The 14,508-nt window shown below is 45.7% G+C and overlaps 1 protein-coding gene across 10 annotated transcripts in view; it reads right to left on the bottom strand.

Moving 5' to 3' along the window:
• Window positions 1-14,508, bottom strand: part of NIPA2 (NIPA magnesium transporter 2) — a 34,071-nt gene that overhangs the window by 18,692 nt on the left and 871 nt on the right. For 2 of the 10 annotated variants that reach the window (XM_017859946.1, XM_017859941.1), the window contains exons 2-4: window positions 14,221-14,356; window positions 8,233-8,347; window positions 789-1,020 (exon numbers count right to left, since the gene is read on the bottom strand). In XM_017859946.1, the coding sequence (XP_017715435.1) occupies window positions 789-927 (139 nt within the window). In that variant the 5' untranslated portion in view covers window positions 928-1,020; window positions 8,233-8,347; window positions 14,221-14,356. Of the gene's footprint in view, window positions 1-788; window positions 1,021-5,045; window positions 5,120-7,297; window positions 7,416-8,232; window positions 8,348-14,220; window positions 14,357-14,508 lie in introns of all 10 variants that reach the window. The other 8 variants (XM_017859950.1, XM_017859944.1, XM_017859947.1 and 5 more) reach the window with 6 other exon arrangements.

Genomic DNA, 14,508 nt, shown 5'->3' with positions numbered 1-14,508 from the left:
ATCCTGATTACCCCGCAGGGTCTTGTGACTTCTCAGTGATTTCTAGAGAAACAACCTACACCAGCCAGAAGCTCACTAAACTAGATACTCTTCAAGCTGCGGACGCCCTCTCTTTCCTTCCTGCCAAAATATTGAAGTTCAAAGTCAGAACTTCTACTATCATGGATTACTAACCATGGACTTTTGTTTTTCTTTTTTTGGGGGGGACAGAGTCTCACTCTGTCACCCAGGCTGGAGTGCAGTGGTGCATTTCGGCTGCCTTCCAGGCTCAATTGATTATCCTGCCTCAGCCTCCCAAGTAGCTGGGATTACAGGCCAGGCCACCATGGCCAGCTAATTTTTGTATTTTTAGTAGAGATGGGGTTTCACCATGTTGGCCAGGCTGGTCTTGAACTCCTGACCTCAGGTGATCCACCCGCCTCAGCCTCCCTAAGTGCTGGGATTACAGGCATGAGCCACCATGCCCAGCCTAACCATGGACTCTGATTTCCTTCCCTGCAGACATATCAAAATTTAAAGAAAAGGCTGGATGCTACTTCGGCATTGGTCCCTGTTTCCACTTTGATGATAACCGCAGGACTGAGCAGTTAACTAATTATGACATCTTCTCACTTCTTTTCTCATTATAAATAACCAAATATCAACTCTGTAAACATTCAGGACTCCTGAACAGTTCAAAGTTTCACAATACACTCACGAGGAATGAAGATGAGGTCTTCTACAATCAAAGAACCTGAGTATGTAGACACACCCCGAGGTCACCTCAGAGTCACCAGGGCATAACCTACCTGCTCTCATAGAGCCTTTCCTGGCCAGTCGAAGAAGGCCTTTTTTTTTCAAAATGAAACTTCCTCCAATGAAAATGCTGGAGCTCATAGCCAATCCCAGACCAATATAGAAGTCATATTTTCCACGCCCCTGGCTCATTTCGTTTGTTACTTAAGGAGTTCCTGTGAATCACATTGATCACAGAACAGAGAAACCGCTGGTACTAGAGGCAGAATGAAGCAGTCTTCAACCCTAAGCAATACAAAATGAAATGTGGTTTTCACAGAATGCTCATGACAGCTCACATGCAATTCAAAATTTTATACCACTCCTCCTAGAGAAAAAATATCTCCTTCATTACTAATATTAATAAATATTTATTATTTAAATTTAGCACCAACCTGTATATTTCTTCAAATTATGGCAAAAGATACGATCATGATATAAAACCAAGTTTAAACTGATTTCATAAACTCTGATCCCATATTCTTTAAAAAATGTTTCTTGGCCGGGCGCGGTGGCTCAAGCCTGTAGTCCCAGCACTTTGGGAGGCCGAGGCGAGCGGATCACGAGGTCAGGAGATCGAGACTATCCCGGCTAACACGGTGAAAGCCCGTCTCTACTAAAAATACAAAATTATTAGCAGGGCGTGGTGGCAGGAGCCTGTAGTCCCAGCCACTTGGGAGGCTGAGGCAGAATGGCAGAAACCCGGGAGGTGGAGTTTGCAGTGAGCCGAGATCAGCCACTGCACTCCAGCCTGGGCGACAGTGGGAGACTCTGTCTCAAAAAAAAAAAAAAATACAATGTTTCTTGGCCGGGCGCTGTGGCTTACGCCTGTAATCCCAGCACTTTGGGAGACCCAGGCAGGCGGATCATGAGGTCAGGAGATCGAGACCATTGTGGCTAACACGGTGAAACCCCGTCTCTACTAAAAATACAAAAAAAAATGAGCCGGGCATGGTGGCAGGCGCCTGTAGTCCCAGCTACTTGGGAGGCTAAGGCAGGAAAATGGCGTGAACCCAGGAGGCAGAGCTTGCAGTGAGCCCAGACTGTGCCACTGCACTCCAGCCTGGGCGACAGAGCAAGACTCCATCTCAAAAAAAAAAAAAAGTTTCTAGCCTTATTAAAACTCTGATACAAAAAAATTCTGCAGAATAAAAACTTAGGCATACAATATACAAATCTAGTTTGGAAATACATTTATCAGGTTCTCTTTGTGTCCTTTTGAATAATCTATACAAAGAAACTCAAAATTTTCTCACCCATACATTTTCTTCTTAGCAACATGTGGATATAAGCATATGCTAATTTATTTATGTAGCCTATTTGGGGATGTGTTGACAGAATGCAGATTTCACATTATTTGTTATCAGAGGATCACAATTCCTGCAGAGAGGTGTCTGCTGGGGCATGCAGGACGGTGCTGGTGGCCTTTGGAAAACATGAGGACCGTGCTATCTGGAGGGCTCAATCCTCCAGGCCAGACAGGAAGCAGAGGGTTCCCAAAGACTACAACTGCTTTTCCCAAATGGCCAACTCATAAACTCAGTTGACAAATGAACTAAAGCACAGTGTGGATAGCAGAGAAAAAATAGCTTTTAGCAACAAGGTTTACGACTGGTTGTAACTGCCAGTCCAGCTTTCTAGCACATCTTGGGATTTTTAGTTCCACAATTTAACTTCTGAGTTCCAAAACTAATCTGCAATTCAGTCAGGACCCTAACTAGCCACGTTTTTCCACTTCCACTTTTTTTCCACTAGCCACGTTTTTCCACGTTTTCCATTTTGGGTTAAAAGACACTGGCTTTTAACCAAAGCAACTTCAACTTCCTGTCCACCTGGCCCCTCAATCACTTTATCCATCCACTCAAACAGTATTGACTGCATATTATGTGCTAAGCGTTCATTATGCTAAGCTCTCTAGCTTCACAAGGAAGATAGACAAGAGATAACATTACTGCAGTGATACTGCAGTAACGGTAAACACAGCATTATCACACTGAGTTGATATTACTCCCAAGAAATAAAAAAGTCCAATGTTTTTGACTTGCCTGTTAAGGTGCATTATCATTCCTGTACGATTCAATGGGAAGACTATCCTCCCTCAACCCTGATCTGCAGCTTGGCCATCAAGCTTGCTCTGGCCAATGGGAGGCAGGTAGAAGGAACAGAGTGCCAGTTCTGAGTCTACACCTAGAGGCCTCTCTTTCTTCTGCCTGCCCCTTCGCACCCTGACACAGCCACAGGAAGCGCATGTCCTCATCACAACAGAGTGAAGGGCACAGAACAAAATCATCCCAGTGACTCACAGAACTGTGAGCACGATCTAAGTGCTCATTCCTATACGCCACTGAGATAGCTAACTCATACACACACACAGGCTTACTGCAAGTATAAAGTTTCCACCCTGATTTCTGAAAAAACAAAAATTTTCTGTAGAAAACAGGGATTCAGTGATGGGTAAGAGCTGGGGGAAGGGTACACAGGGACTCACTGTATTACTATATCTGCTTTTGTGTATTTCTGAACATTTCCATATTAACGTTTTTAAAATACAACCTATAGTGCTCAAAAGGTACAAGGATGCCAAGGTAGAAACCCCCAGCAAGTCCCAAAAGCCAGGTCACCCCACAACCTAAGACAAAATAATACTGCAACACTGGGTCGGGCACGGTGGCTCACACCTGTAATCCTGGCACTTTGGGAGGCTGAGGCAGGTGGATCACAAGGTCAGGAAGTGAAACCTTGTCTCTACTAAAAATACAAAAACAAAATTAGCCAGGAGTGGTGACGGGCGCCTGTAGTCCCAGCTCCTCGGGAGGCTGAGGCAGAAGAATGGCGTAAACCCGGGAGGGGGAGACTGTAGTGAGCTGAGATCACGCCACTGCACTCCAGCCTGGGTGACAGGGCGAGACTGTCCCCAAAAAAATACTGAAACACGGAAAGAAGACAATTCAAAAAGGTGCTGAGTTATTTTTTTTTTTTTTTTTTTTTGAGATGGAGTCTCGCTTGCCCAGGCTGGAGTGCAGTGGCGAGATCTCGGCTCAAAGCAAGCTCTGCCTCCCGGGTTCACGCCATTCTCCTGCCTCAGCCTCCCGAGTAGCTGGGACTACAGTTGCGCACCACCACGCCCAACTAATTTTTTTTTTTGTTTTTTGGATTTTTAGTACAGACGGGGTTGCACCGTGTTAGCGAGGATGGTCTCATCTCCTGACCTCGTGATCCACCCACCTCAGCCTCCCAAAGTGCTGGGATTACAGGCGTGAGGCACCACGCTCCGCTGGTGCTAAGTTCTTACAAGTATCCCTCATAATCTCATGGATGAGACTGTCTACCTGAAAGCCTTCCAGAGCTGAACTCTCCTTTAACAGATCTGGAAAAGCACCCCAGTCCCCTTTGTGCCATTCATGAGGCAAGATGATCCCATGAGAAAAGTCTCAGGTGGGGAGTCTGGAGACCCGTCTTGCCTCCAGCCGGAGGTGTGATGAGTCACAACATTAACAGAAAAACACATGAAAAGAAAGAAGCTACGCAATCTAAGGTATTAAGTGGCACTCTACATGCCACATACTGGTCATCTCAAGCCTCAAGTTAACTTCAGCATACCTATGGAATAATCCTAGACAGGCGAGTCTCATGGACAGTAAAAATAAACTACAGAGATGTAAATACATTTAGAGACAAGGTAGAACTTGGGAACAAGATGTCAAGGACAGTCATCATTTCTACATACTACAACACAGCAACAAAAAACAAGTGTGCTTACATTGTTCCCACCGCATCTTATGTGACCTGTTTATCTGTATTTATGAGCCTGGGCTCCTGCATGTTATTCGCCCTTTTAGCCTACGCACACAGCTATCTGGTAGTCTCAAAATAGGCCTTAATACATGTTTTCTGGGTGAATATGGATGAATGGAATAATTCTGTTTTTGTTTTTTTGAGACAGAGTCTTGCTCTCTTGCCCAGGATGGAGTGCAGTGGCACGATCTTGGCTCACTGCAACCTCTACTTTCTGGGTTCAAGTGATTCTCCTGCCTCAGTATCTGAGTAGCTGGGACTACAGGCACAAGCTGCTATGCCCAGCTAATTTTTGTATTTTCACTAGAGACGGAGTTTCACTATATTGGCCAGGCTAGTCTGGAACTCCTGACCTTGAGTGATCCGCCCATCTCAGCCTTCCAAAGTGCTGGGATTACAGGCATGAGCCACCAGCCCGGTCAAATGGAATAATTCATAATTAGCCCTTAGAAACAGCCAGACACAGTGGTACATACCAGGAGGTTGAGGCAGAAGGACAGACTGAGACCAGGAGTTCAAGTTTAGCCAGGGCAACATACTTACACCTGGTCTCAAACAAAAAAACAAAGCAGCCATTAATAAACAGAAAACTATTGCATCATTTAGATCAGCATCCTAAAATGTAACGGATGTTTTACAGCTTTTAAACTTCAGAACTGTAATCATTTACCCACTATGCTAGGAAGTGGCAGTACAGTACTGGATGGAAGTGAAAATGCAAGGACAATGGTTACGTGGACCTGGAAAGTGGGAGTGAGAAACCGAGCTACCCAAACGCTTCAGCCCTCCTGGCAGGTATATCCTTCCATGAGTCAGGGTCACCTAACTTCAAGGAAAGCATTCCTTAAGATCATCTGACACAGGCCGGGCGCGGTGGCTCAAGCCTGTAATCCCAGCACTTTGGGAGGCCAAGACGGGTGGATCGCGAGGTCAGGAGATCGAGACCATCCTGGCGAACACGGTGAAACCCCGTCTCTACTAAAAAATACAAAAAATTAGCCGGGCGAGGTGGCGGGCGCCTGTAGTCCCAGCTACGTGAGAGGCTGAGGCAGGAGAATGGCGTGAACCCAGGAGGCAGAGCTTGCAGTGAGCTGAGATCCGGCCACTGCACTCCAGCCTGGGCGACAGAGTGAGACTCTATCTCAAAAAAAAAAAAAAAAAAGATCATCTGACATAAAAATCATCAGCTGGGCGCGGTAGCTCACGCCTGTAATCTCAACACTTTGCGAGGCTGAGGCAGGCAGATCACGAGCGCAGGATTTCGAGACCAACCTGGCCAACATGGTGAAACCCCTCCCTACTAAAATACAAAATTAGCTGGGCGCAGTGGCGGGTGCCTGTAATCTCAGCCACTTGGAAGGCTGAGGCAGGAGAACTGCTTGAAGCCAGAAGGTGGAGGTTGCAGTAAGCCAGGATCAACCAACTGCACTCCAGCCTAGGTGACAGAGCAAGACTCCGTCTTGTGGAAGAAAAAAAAAATCATCCTCCTCCTTTAATCTCTGTCTTCATGAAACAATGTTCTTAATTATCATGCACGTTCTACTGCTGTGGAAGTGACTACCTGATAGTTGTATTGCTCACTATATACTTTTTTTTTTTTTTTTTTTTTTGAGACGCTGTCTTGCTCTGTTGCCCAGGCTGGAGTGCAGTGGCGCGATCTCGGCTCACTGCAAGCTCTGCCTTCTGGGTTCACGCCATTCTCCTGCCTCAACCTCCCAAGTAGCTGGGACTACAGGCACCCGCCACCACACCCAGCTAATTTTTTGTATTTTAGTAGAGATGGGGTTTCACCATGTTAGCCAGGATGGTCTTGATCTCCTGACCTTGTGATCCGCCCACCTCAGCCTCCCAAAGTGCTGGGATTACAGGCTTGAGCCAGCACACCCGGCCATTGCTCACCATATACTTTCTAAAAGTTCTATTGTAATAGAACAAATCAAATTCATAGTTTGAATATTCTATAAGCAATAAAATTGAACCTTCTTACCAATAAAAATGATGTCCAGAAATAAGTCAGGTTTATCTACAATTCTAATCCCAGTATAACAATAGACTCCCAAATCCAAATTTAAATTTTTTTTTTTTTTTGGAGACAGGGTCTCATTCTGTCACTCAGGCTGCAGTGCAGTGGCACAATCATGGTTCACTGCAACCTCGACTTCCCAGGCTCAAGTGATCCTCCCACCTCAGCCTCTCCAGTAGCTGGGACCGTAAGTGTGCAGCACTACACTGCCTGGCTAATTCTGGTATTTTTGTAGATACAGAGTTTCACCATGATGCCCAGGCTGGTCTAGAACTCCCGAGCTCAAGCGACCTGCCTCCTCAGCTTCCCAAACTGGAAGCTTACAGGTGTCGTCAGCCTCTGCATCCTGCCCAGATCTTACTTATGCCATGAAGCTTTCAAATAACTAATTGGCAACTACTTAATTTACTAATGTTTACTAACACTTAACTTTCACTAAATGCAAGTTACATGCATGTGGTGTAAGGTCTAAAATTAAGACCCAATATTACATGTTGCCTTGACATCGCTAACAACCGGGAGCTTTTCATGGCCTCAGGGCAAGTTTCCCTCCCCATGATGCCAAACAATTCTCATCACAGTGACCAGGCACAGGTACAGCTCCTGCTTACGTCTGAGAAGTAGGCCCCATTGCCCTGCCAGCCCAAGGAATTACTAAAGCAAGTATTAAAGTCTTTCTACAGGAACCACAGGCACTCTCCTTACCACAAAGCCTGCCTCCCGCAGCCCCTGGTTCTGCTTTCTATCCTGAGCGAAAGACCAAGAAGCTTGCGTCCATCTCATCTGCGCAGTGTCAGCATTCTGGATGGGAATCCCTCTCCCACTGACAAAGTCAAGAGGTGATTAAAACATACATACAATGGAATTTTATTCACTGAATCCTAGGGTCACTGGAAATCATTCCTAACCTTACTAAGGCTATCAGACGAGATTTTCTCCACATTTATTTTATGTAAAGTTTCATGATGCTATTTAAAACCTATTTTCCCCTTTCCCTTTTATTTTAACCTATGTGTTACGGGAAATTTCAAACACAAAAAGCAGAGAGGAGGCCTTTTCTGACCAGTTGGGTCCACCATGTGCACGTGGCTTTCGAGAGTCCCCTTGGCCAGGCACCCCTCTCCTGCCCACTTCATTTCCTAACACAGGAACCTGACACCCTCAGACAGGCCCTCCCCTCCTCCGCCTGCAACCCAAAGCCTGCTCTCCACCGAAGGCCAGGGGACACCTGAAACTGTGCCACAAAGACTTCGCAATTCACTCCAGCCCACAGGCCTTTTCTCTTCTTTCCACTATTTACTTAGCCTTTTCAATTTAATTCTCAATTACTGCTTTATCTTCAAGGTAAACTCTTTAAGTTCCTTAAAAACAATTACTTAGGTTAACTGTGGTGGTTTCCCCACAAAAGGCACTCATTTACGATAGCAAATCTGATTTACAAGCCTTTCTAGAATAAGGCATATCACCAAATAAGGTTATTTGGTTGTTTCGTTTGTTCACTCATGGAACTGTACCAGTGTTTTGTGTGGACGGGTGGGGATGACAAGCAACAAAAAATTCGCAAGCCTTCAAATTATAAAGCAGCCTTCTGCCACCAAGAAAATAAGTGATCTCATTTACCGTTTGAAAACAGGACTTACCGTTTGAAAACAGGACATCAGAGGGAATGTCCTGAAACGAATGAGTTGCTTCTCAGACCTGGTCCCACTCTGCTCCCTCTCTCTGTAACTGAAGGTCGATCACAGCCGGGAGAGCCTGCAACAGAGATATTTTTTATTCTTAAGAATCAGCCGGCCGGGCGCGGCGGCTCAAGCCTGTAATCCCAGCACTTCGGGAGGCCGAGACGGGCGGATCACGAGGTCAGGAGATCAAGACCATCCTGGCTAACACGGTGAAACCCCGTCTCTACTAAAAAATACAAAAAACTAGCCGGGCGAGGTGGCGGGCGCCTATAATCCCAGCTACTTGAGAGGCTGAGGCAGGAGAATGGCATAAACCTGGGAGGCAGAGCTTGCAGTGAGCTGAGATCCGGCCACAGCACTCCAGCCTGGGCAACAGAGCGAGACTCCGTCTCAAAAAAAAAAAAAGAATCAGTCATGAGGCAGGGCCAGTATTAAAGACAGATAAACAATAAAACTTTCTAAATTTCACTTCAACTAGGTTCCCAAACCACAGATGACAAGCTCCATCTGGTTAACCTGCCCAACTGACTTAGAGGGACTCGGGAGTAATCCTAACTGTGACCACTGCTCAACAAACACTGAGGAGCTATTATCTGCCAGGCATTGAAGTTGATCAAAGGGCCTGTCCTCAAGGAATCCACGACTAAGAGAACTAAACATTCCAAAAATAACCTATTAAAGTTTTACCCACTTTTAAAGACTCTTACGATTTTCTGCTTATTCGCTTTGTGTGTGGGAGGGGAAGGGTTTTTTTTGTTTTGTTTTGAGACAGTGCCTTGGTCTGTTTCCCAGGCTAGAGTGCAGAGGCGCGATCACTGCTCACTGCTGTCTCAAATGCCTGGGTTGCAGTGATCTCCCACCTAGCCTCTCAAATCGACAGGACCACAGGTGCATACCACTCCACCTAGCTCGTTTTTTTGTTCTGCTTGTTCTTACTTCTTTTTTTTTTTTCCGAGACGGAGTCTCACTCTGTTGCCCAGGCTGGAGTGCAGTGGCGCGATCTCAGCTCACTGCAAGCTCCGCCTCCCGGGTTCACGCCATTCTCTTGCCTCAGCCTCCCGAGTAGCTGGGACTACAGGCACCCGCCACGACGCCCAGCTAATTTTTTATATTTGTAGTAGAGACGGGGTTTCACTGTGTTAGTCAGGATGGTCTCGATCTCCTGTCCTCGTGATCCGCCCACCTCGCCTCCCAAAGTGCTGGGATTACAGGCGCGAGCCACCGTGCCCGGCTTGTTCTTTTAACAAACTCATTTTTTTCTTTTTTTGAGTTGCAGTCTTGCAATGTCGCCCTGGCTGGAGTGTGATGGCGCCATCTCGGCTCACTGCAACCTCTGCCTCCCAGGTTCAAGCAATTCTCCTGCCTCAGCTTCCTGAAGAGCTGGGATTACAGATGTGTACTGCCACGCCTGGCTAGTTTATTGTATTTTTAGTAGAGACGAGGTTTCACTATGTTGGCCACGCTGGTCTCGAACTCCTGACTTCGTGATCCGCCCACCTCGGCCTCCCAAAGTGCTGGGATTACAGGAGTGAGCTACCTTACCTGGCCAACAAATTCAATTTTCACAACTGATTTTACTAATATTTGTAATGTGAACTTTCAATTAAAACATAAAGCAATGCTCGGGCCCGGGCGCGGTGGCTCAAAGCCTGTAATCCGGCACTATTGGCAGAGGCGAGGCGGGCGGATCACGAGGTCAGGAGATCGAGGAACCATCCCTGGCTAACACGGTGAAACCCCGTCTCTACTAAAAAAATACAAAAAAACTAGCCGGCGAGGTGAGCTGCGCCTGTATCCCAGCTACCTTTTGGGAGGCTGCAGCAGGAGAATGGCGTAAACCCGGAGGCGGCAGTTTGCAGTGAGCTGAGATCTGGCCACTGCACTCCGCCTGGGTGACAGAGCGAGACTTCCTTCTCAAAAAAAAAAAAAAAAAAAAAAAAAAAAAAAAAAAAAAAACATAAAGCATGTCAAAAGTGGAATAATACATTCAATAAAGTAAAATTGTAAATATTGGTCCACCTTCTTAAATAATGTGGAAAACACATAATTTAAGGAACAGGCAAAAATGGACAAGTATTCTAATGAGGAAAACCTAAACTAGGACTTACTTTGCAAAATGATTATCAGTAGTGAACACGATCACCAAAGTTAGCAAACTTTAAAAATTACACCAACTGGGCCGGGTGTGGTGGCTCACACCTGTAATCCCAGCACCTTGGGAGGCTGAGGAAGGAGGATCACCTGAGGTCAGGAGTTCGAGACCCTCCTGGCCAACACAGTGAAATCCCGTCTCTACAAAACACACCTGGCCAACATGGTGAAACTGTACAAAAACACAGAAATTATTTTTTGGAATTTGCCATGAGGGCAGGTGCCTGTAATCCCAGCTACTGGTGAGGCTGAGGCAGGAGAATTGCTTGAACCCAGGAGGTGGAGGTTGCAGTGAGCCAAGACTGCATCACTGCACTCCAGCTTGGGCGACAGGAGAGTCGTCTCAAAAAAAAAAGAAAAATTTGAAAAGATTACACCAACTGAAGTACATGGACAGCATGAAACCTTTCACAGCACTTTTTGACATTTCACATTAACAAAGGCTTAATTAAGAAGATATGTGGTAAAAGCCCACAATGAGGAACCAGGTCAAGAGATGTTAAGGAACTCGACACACAGCTGAGGTAGCAGAAGCAGAACTATAAGATCCAGGCCTCCTCATCTCTGCCACTCTCAGCCTCCTGCTGAAGGATTTAGAATCACTACCCCTGTTTGTAGCAAAAAGACCAAATTGGGTAACCTAGTAACAAAAACCCTGCACCATTTGTTCCAAACCTAACTTTTAGATCTTTTTTTTTTTTTTTTTTTTGAGACAGCGTCTCACTCTGGCGCCCAGGCTGGAGTGCAGTGGTGCGATCTCTGCTCACTGCAAGCTCCGCCTCCTGGGTTCACACCATTCTCCTGCCTCAGACTCCTGAGTAGCCGGAACTACAGAGGCCCGCCACCATGCCAGGCTAATTTTTTGTATTTTTGTATTTTTTGGAGGCAGAGTCTCGCTCTATTTCCCAGGCTGGAGTGCAGTGACGTGATCTCAGCTCACTGCAACCTCCGCCTCCCAGGTTAAAGTGATTCTCCTGCATCAGCCTCCTGAGTACCTAGGATGACAGGTGCCTGCCACCACGTCTGGCTAATTTTTGTATTTTTAGTAGAGATGGGGGTGTCGCTACGTCGGTCAGGCTGGTGTTGAACTCCTGACCTCGGGTCATCCGCCTGACTCGGGCCTCCCAAAGTGTTGGGATTACAGGTGTGAGTACCATGCCTGGCCTAGATCTTATTTCCCATACCATATTTCACACATCCGGTGTTCCACCCACGTCAGCACTCTGCTGCTATTCTAACCTGCTCCTACCTTTCCTCCTCCGTATTTTGTTTGCACTAACTACCCCTCTGTTATGGTTACTTTGGTAGTTAACTCGTATTGCCTTCACTGTGGCTCCCAGTGAACATGCACTTTGCTTATATCATTTACTCAACCAACATTTACTGAGCACGTACAATATTCTAAGAGCAGGGGTATAACAGCCCACATGGGGTTCTCTCCTGCTGGAGGTAGGGCGAAATAATAAACAAAATAAAGACATTATTCTGGAAAGTGGCAAATGTTATGGTGAAAAATAAAACATGTTAAGGGCACTGGGGTGTTGAGGTGGGGGATTCTGTTTTAATTACCGTAGTTCAGAGGACTTGCTGAGCAGGTGACACTTGAGTAGAAGCTTCAAAGAGTCTTTTGAAAAGAACAAAGGAGAGAGAAGCAAGTGCAGGGGCTCTGAGGTAGGAGCGGGTGTGCAGTTTCCTAAGAAAACAAAGGCCACTGTGGCTGACCCTGAGTGAGGGGAAGATAAAAAAGTGAGTAAAAAAGTGAGTGTCGGCCAGGTGCGGTGGCTCACGCCTGTAATCCCAGCACTTTGGGAGGTCGAGGCGGGTGGATCATAAGGTCAGGAGTTCGAGACCAGCCTGGCCAACATGGTGAAACCCCGTCTCTACTAAAAATACAAAAATTAGCCAGGCATGGTGGTAGGCGCCTGTAACCCCAGCTCCTTGGGAGGCTGAGGCAGGAGAATCGCTAGAAACTGGAGGGTGGAGGTTGCAGTGAGCCATGATTGCGCAGCTGCACTCCAGCCTGGGCAACAAGAGTGAAACTCCATCTCAAAAAAAACAAAGGTTGACTGTCAGATCACGTGGGGCCCTATGGGCCATACACAAACCCAAAAGGCAAGGAAAAGATCTGCAACCCATTTATGTGGCCAGATCATAATTTATTTTCATCTGGAGCCATTATAAAACTATTTCGGTAATTCTTCTTTCAAGTTTATTTACACAAAACAAATAGATATGCAGCAATGTTTAAGACTAAGCATGCTCTAGTCTGAGGGGTGTATTTAATTCTATGATACAGATAAATCTGTGTAAATTGAAATTGTGCATATTTGAGATTTATGTTATGGGGAACATACAGATAGTAACACAGTCACCCTAGTAGAGCAAATCAACAATCCATCATCTCATGTAGTTACTTTTTTACCACAAGAACAGCTCAAATCTACTCATTGAAGGAAAATCTCTACTACAATCTCATTACCTGTAATTCTCAAGTTGTACACCCTGAATATCTGCTACTTTGTATCCTGTGACCTAAATCTCCCATTTCCTCTCCCACCCCCCACCCCATCTTTTATTCTCTACAGAAATCTTATCTTTTTGTTCAATATCACAATGTATAGCAATCAAATAAATCAGAGTTTAAATGAAGCTTACACCTTCCATGAAAAAAATGTAATATTCAAAGTCATGTGTTTTAAATATGAGTAAACCATATTTACCTATTAGAAATATTCTGAAAACACGTGGAATTCTTACTATCTTTCCCTAACAACAGTTACCACTTACTGAGCACCTCCCTAGCCACTATTCCATGCATCATTTCTAGTCATTTCTATTCTACACAATGAGATGAAGGTAACAGTTTACAGCTAAGAAAGGAAACCTCCCAGAGGTAAAGAGTCACATGCAGAGGACCACATAGAAAGGGACTTTACTTCTAAACCCGACTGCCCACATTACATTAAAACCTTAGAGCTCTTAGGTCGGGCGCAGTGGCTCACGCCTGTAATCCCAGCACTTTGGGAGGCCGAGGCGGGCGGATAACCTGAGGTCAGGAGTTCGAGACCAACCTGGCCAACATGGTAAAACCCATCTCTACTAAAAACGCAAAAACTAGCCGGGCGTGGTGGCGGGCACCTGTAATCCCAGCTACTGGGGAGGCTGAGGCAAGAGAATCGCTAGAACCCGGGAGGCAGAGGTTGCAGTGGGTAGAGATTGTGCCACTGCAGTCCAGCCTGGGTGACAGAGCAAGACTCCATCTCAAAAAACAACAAAAAACAAACAAACAAACAAAAAAAACAACTTTAGAGCTCTTAGTTTTTTACGAAATCTTTACTACTTGGTTTCTACTGCTATCTAAGTTAGCGGAGGCCCGGCACGGTGGCTCACACCTGTAATCCCCACACTTTGGAGGCCAAGGTGGTTGGATCACATGAGTTCAGGATTTGGAGACTAGCCGGTGTGAAACATGGTGAAACCCTGGCTCTAAAAAAAATACAAAAATTAGCCAGGCAAGGTGCCGCACGTCTGTGGTCCTAGCTACTGGGGAGGCTGAGGTGGGAGGACCGCTTGAGCCCGGGAGGCGTAGAGCCCAAATCGCACCCTCTAGCCTGGAGACAGAGAAACACAGTGGCTCAAAAAAATTAAATACAGAAGCTAGATTTAATTTTTTCCTACCTCTCACTTGGTATAACAATTTTTTAAAGCAGTACTGTACTTATAAATATGACAGAACCTAAATCTCCAACCCTAACTAGGTAACAATATTAGTTGTAAATTACAATTTTAACTTACATGTAAGTTTAATATGGTCTCTCTTATGAAAAAAAGGCTCGGAGAGGTTAGAGATGACTTACTCACTCTCATTTCCTCGTAAATACCACCCTTTATTCTCATTTAAAGTCTCAAACCCTGGCCGAGTAGCTCCAGCCTAGAAAGAAGAAAACACAGAAGCAGGCAAAAGACTAAAGTTACTGAGCACGTTTTAAAATGTGGTTACTAGCCCTTCATACTCATTTTGTTAACCAATCAACATAAAACCTCCTCAACCGAGCATAACTACTGCTTCGACAGGCAGCTTAC

The sequence above is a fragment of the Rhinopithecus bieti genome, unplaced genomic scaffold, assembly GCF_001698545.2.
Source record: "Rhinopithecus bieti isolate Rb0 unplaced genomic scaffold, ASM169854v2 scaffold_53514, whole genome shotgun sequence".
Lineage (NCBI taxonomy): Eukaryota > Metazoa > Chordata > Mammalia > Primates > Cercopithecidae > Rhinopithecus > Rhinopithecus bieti.
Note: the sequence above shows the minus strand (reverse complement) of the source record. Positions and strands in the feature narration are given on the sequence as shown.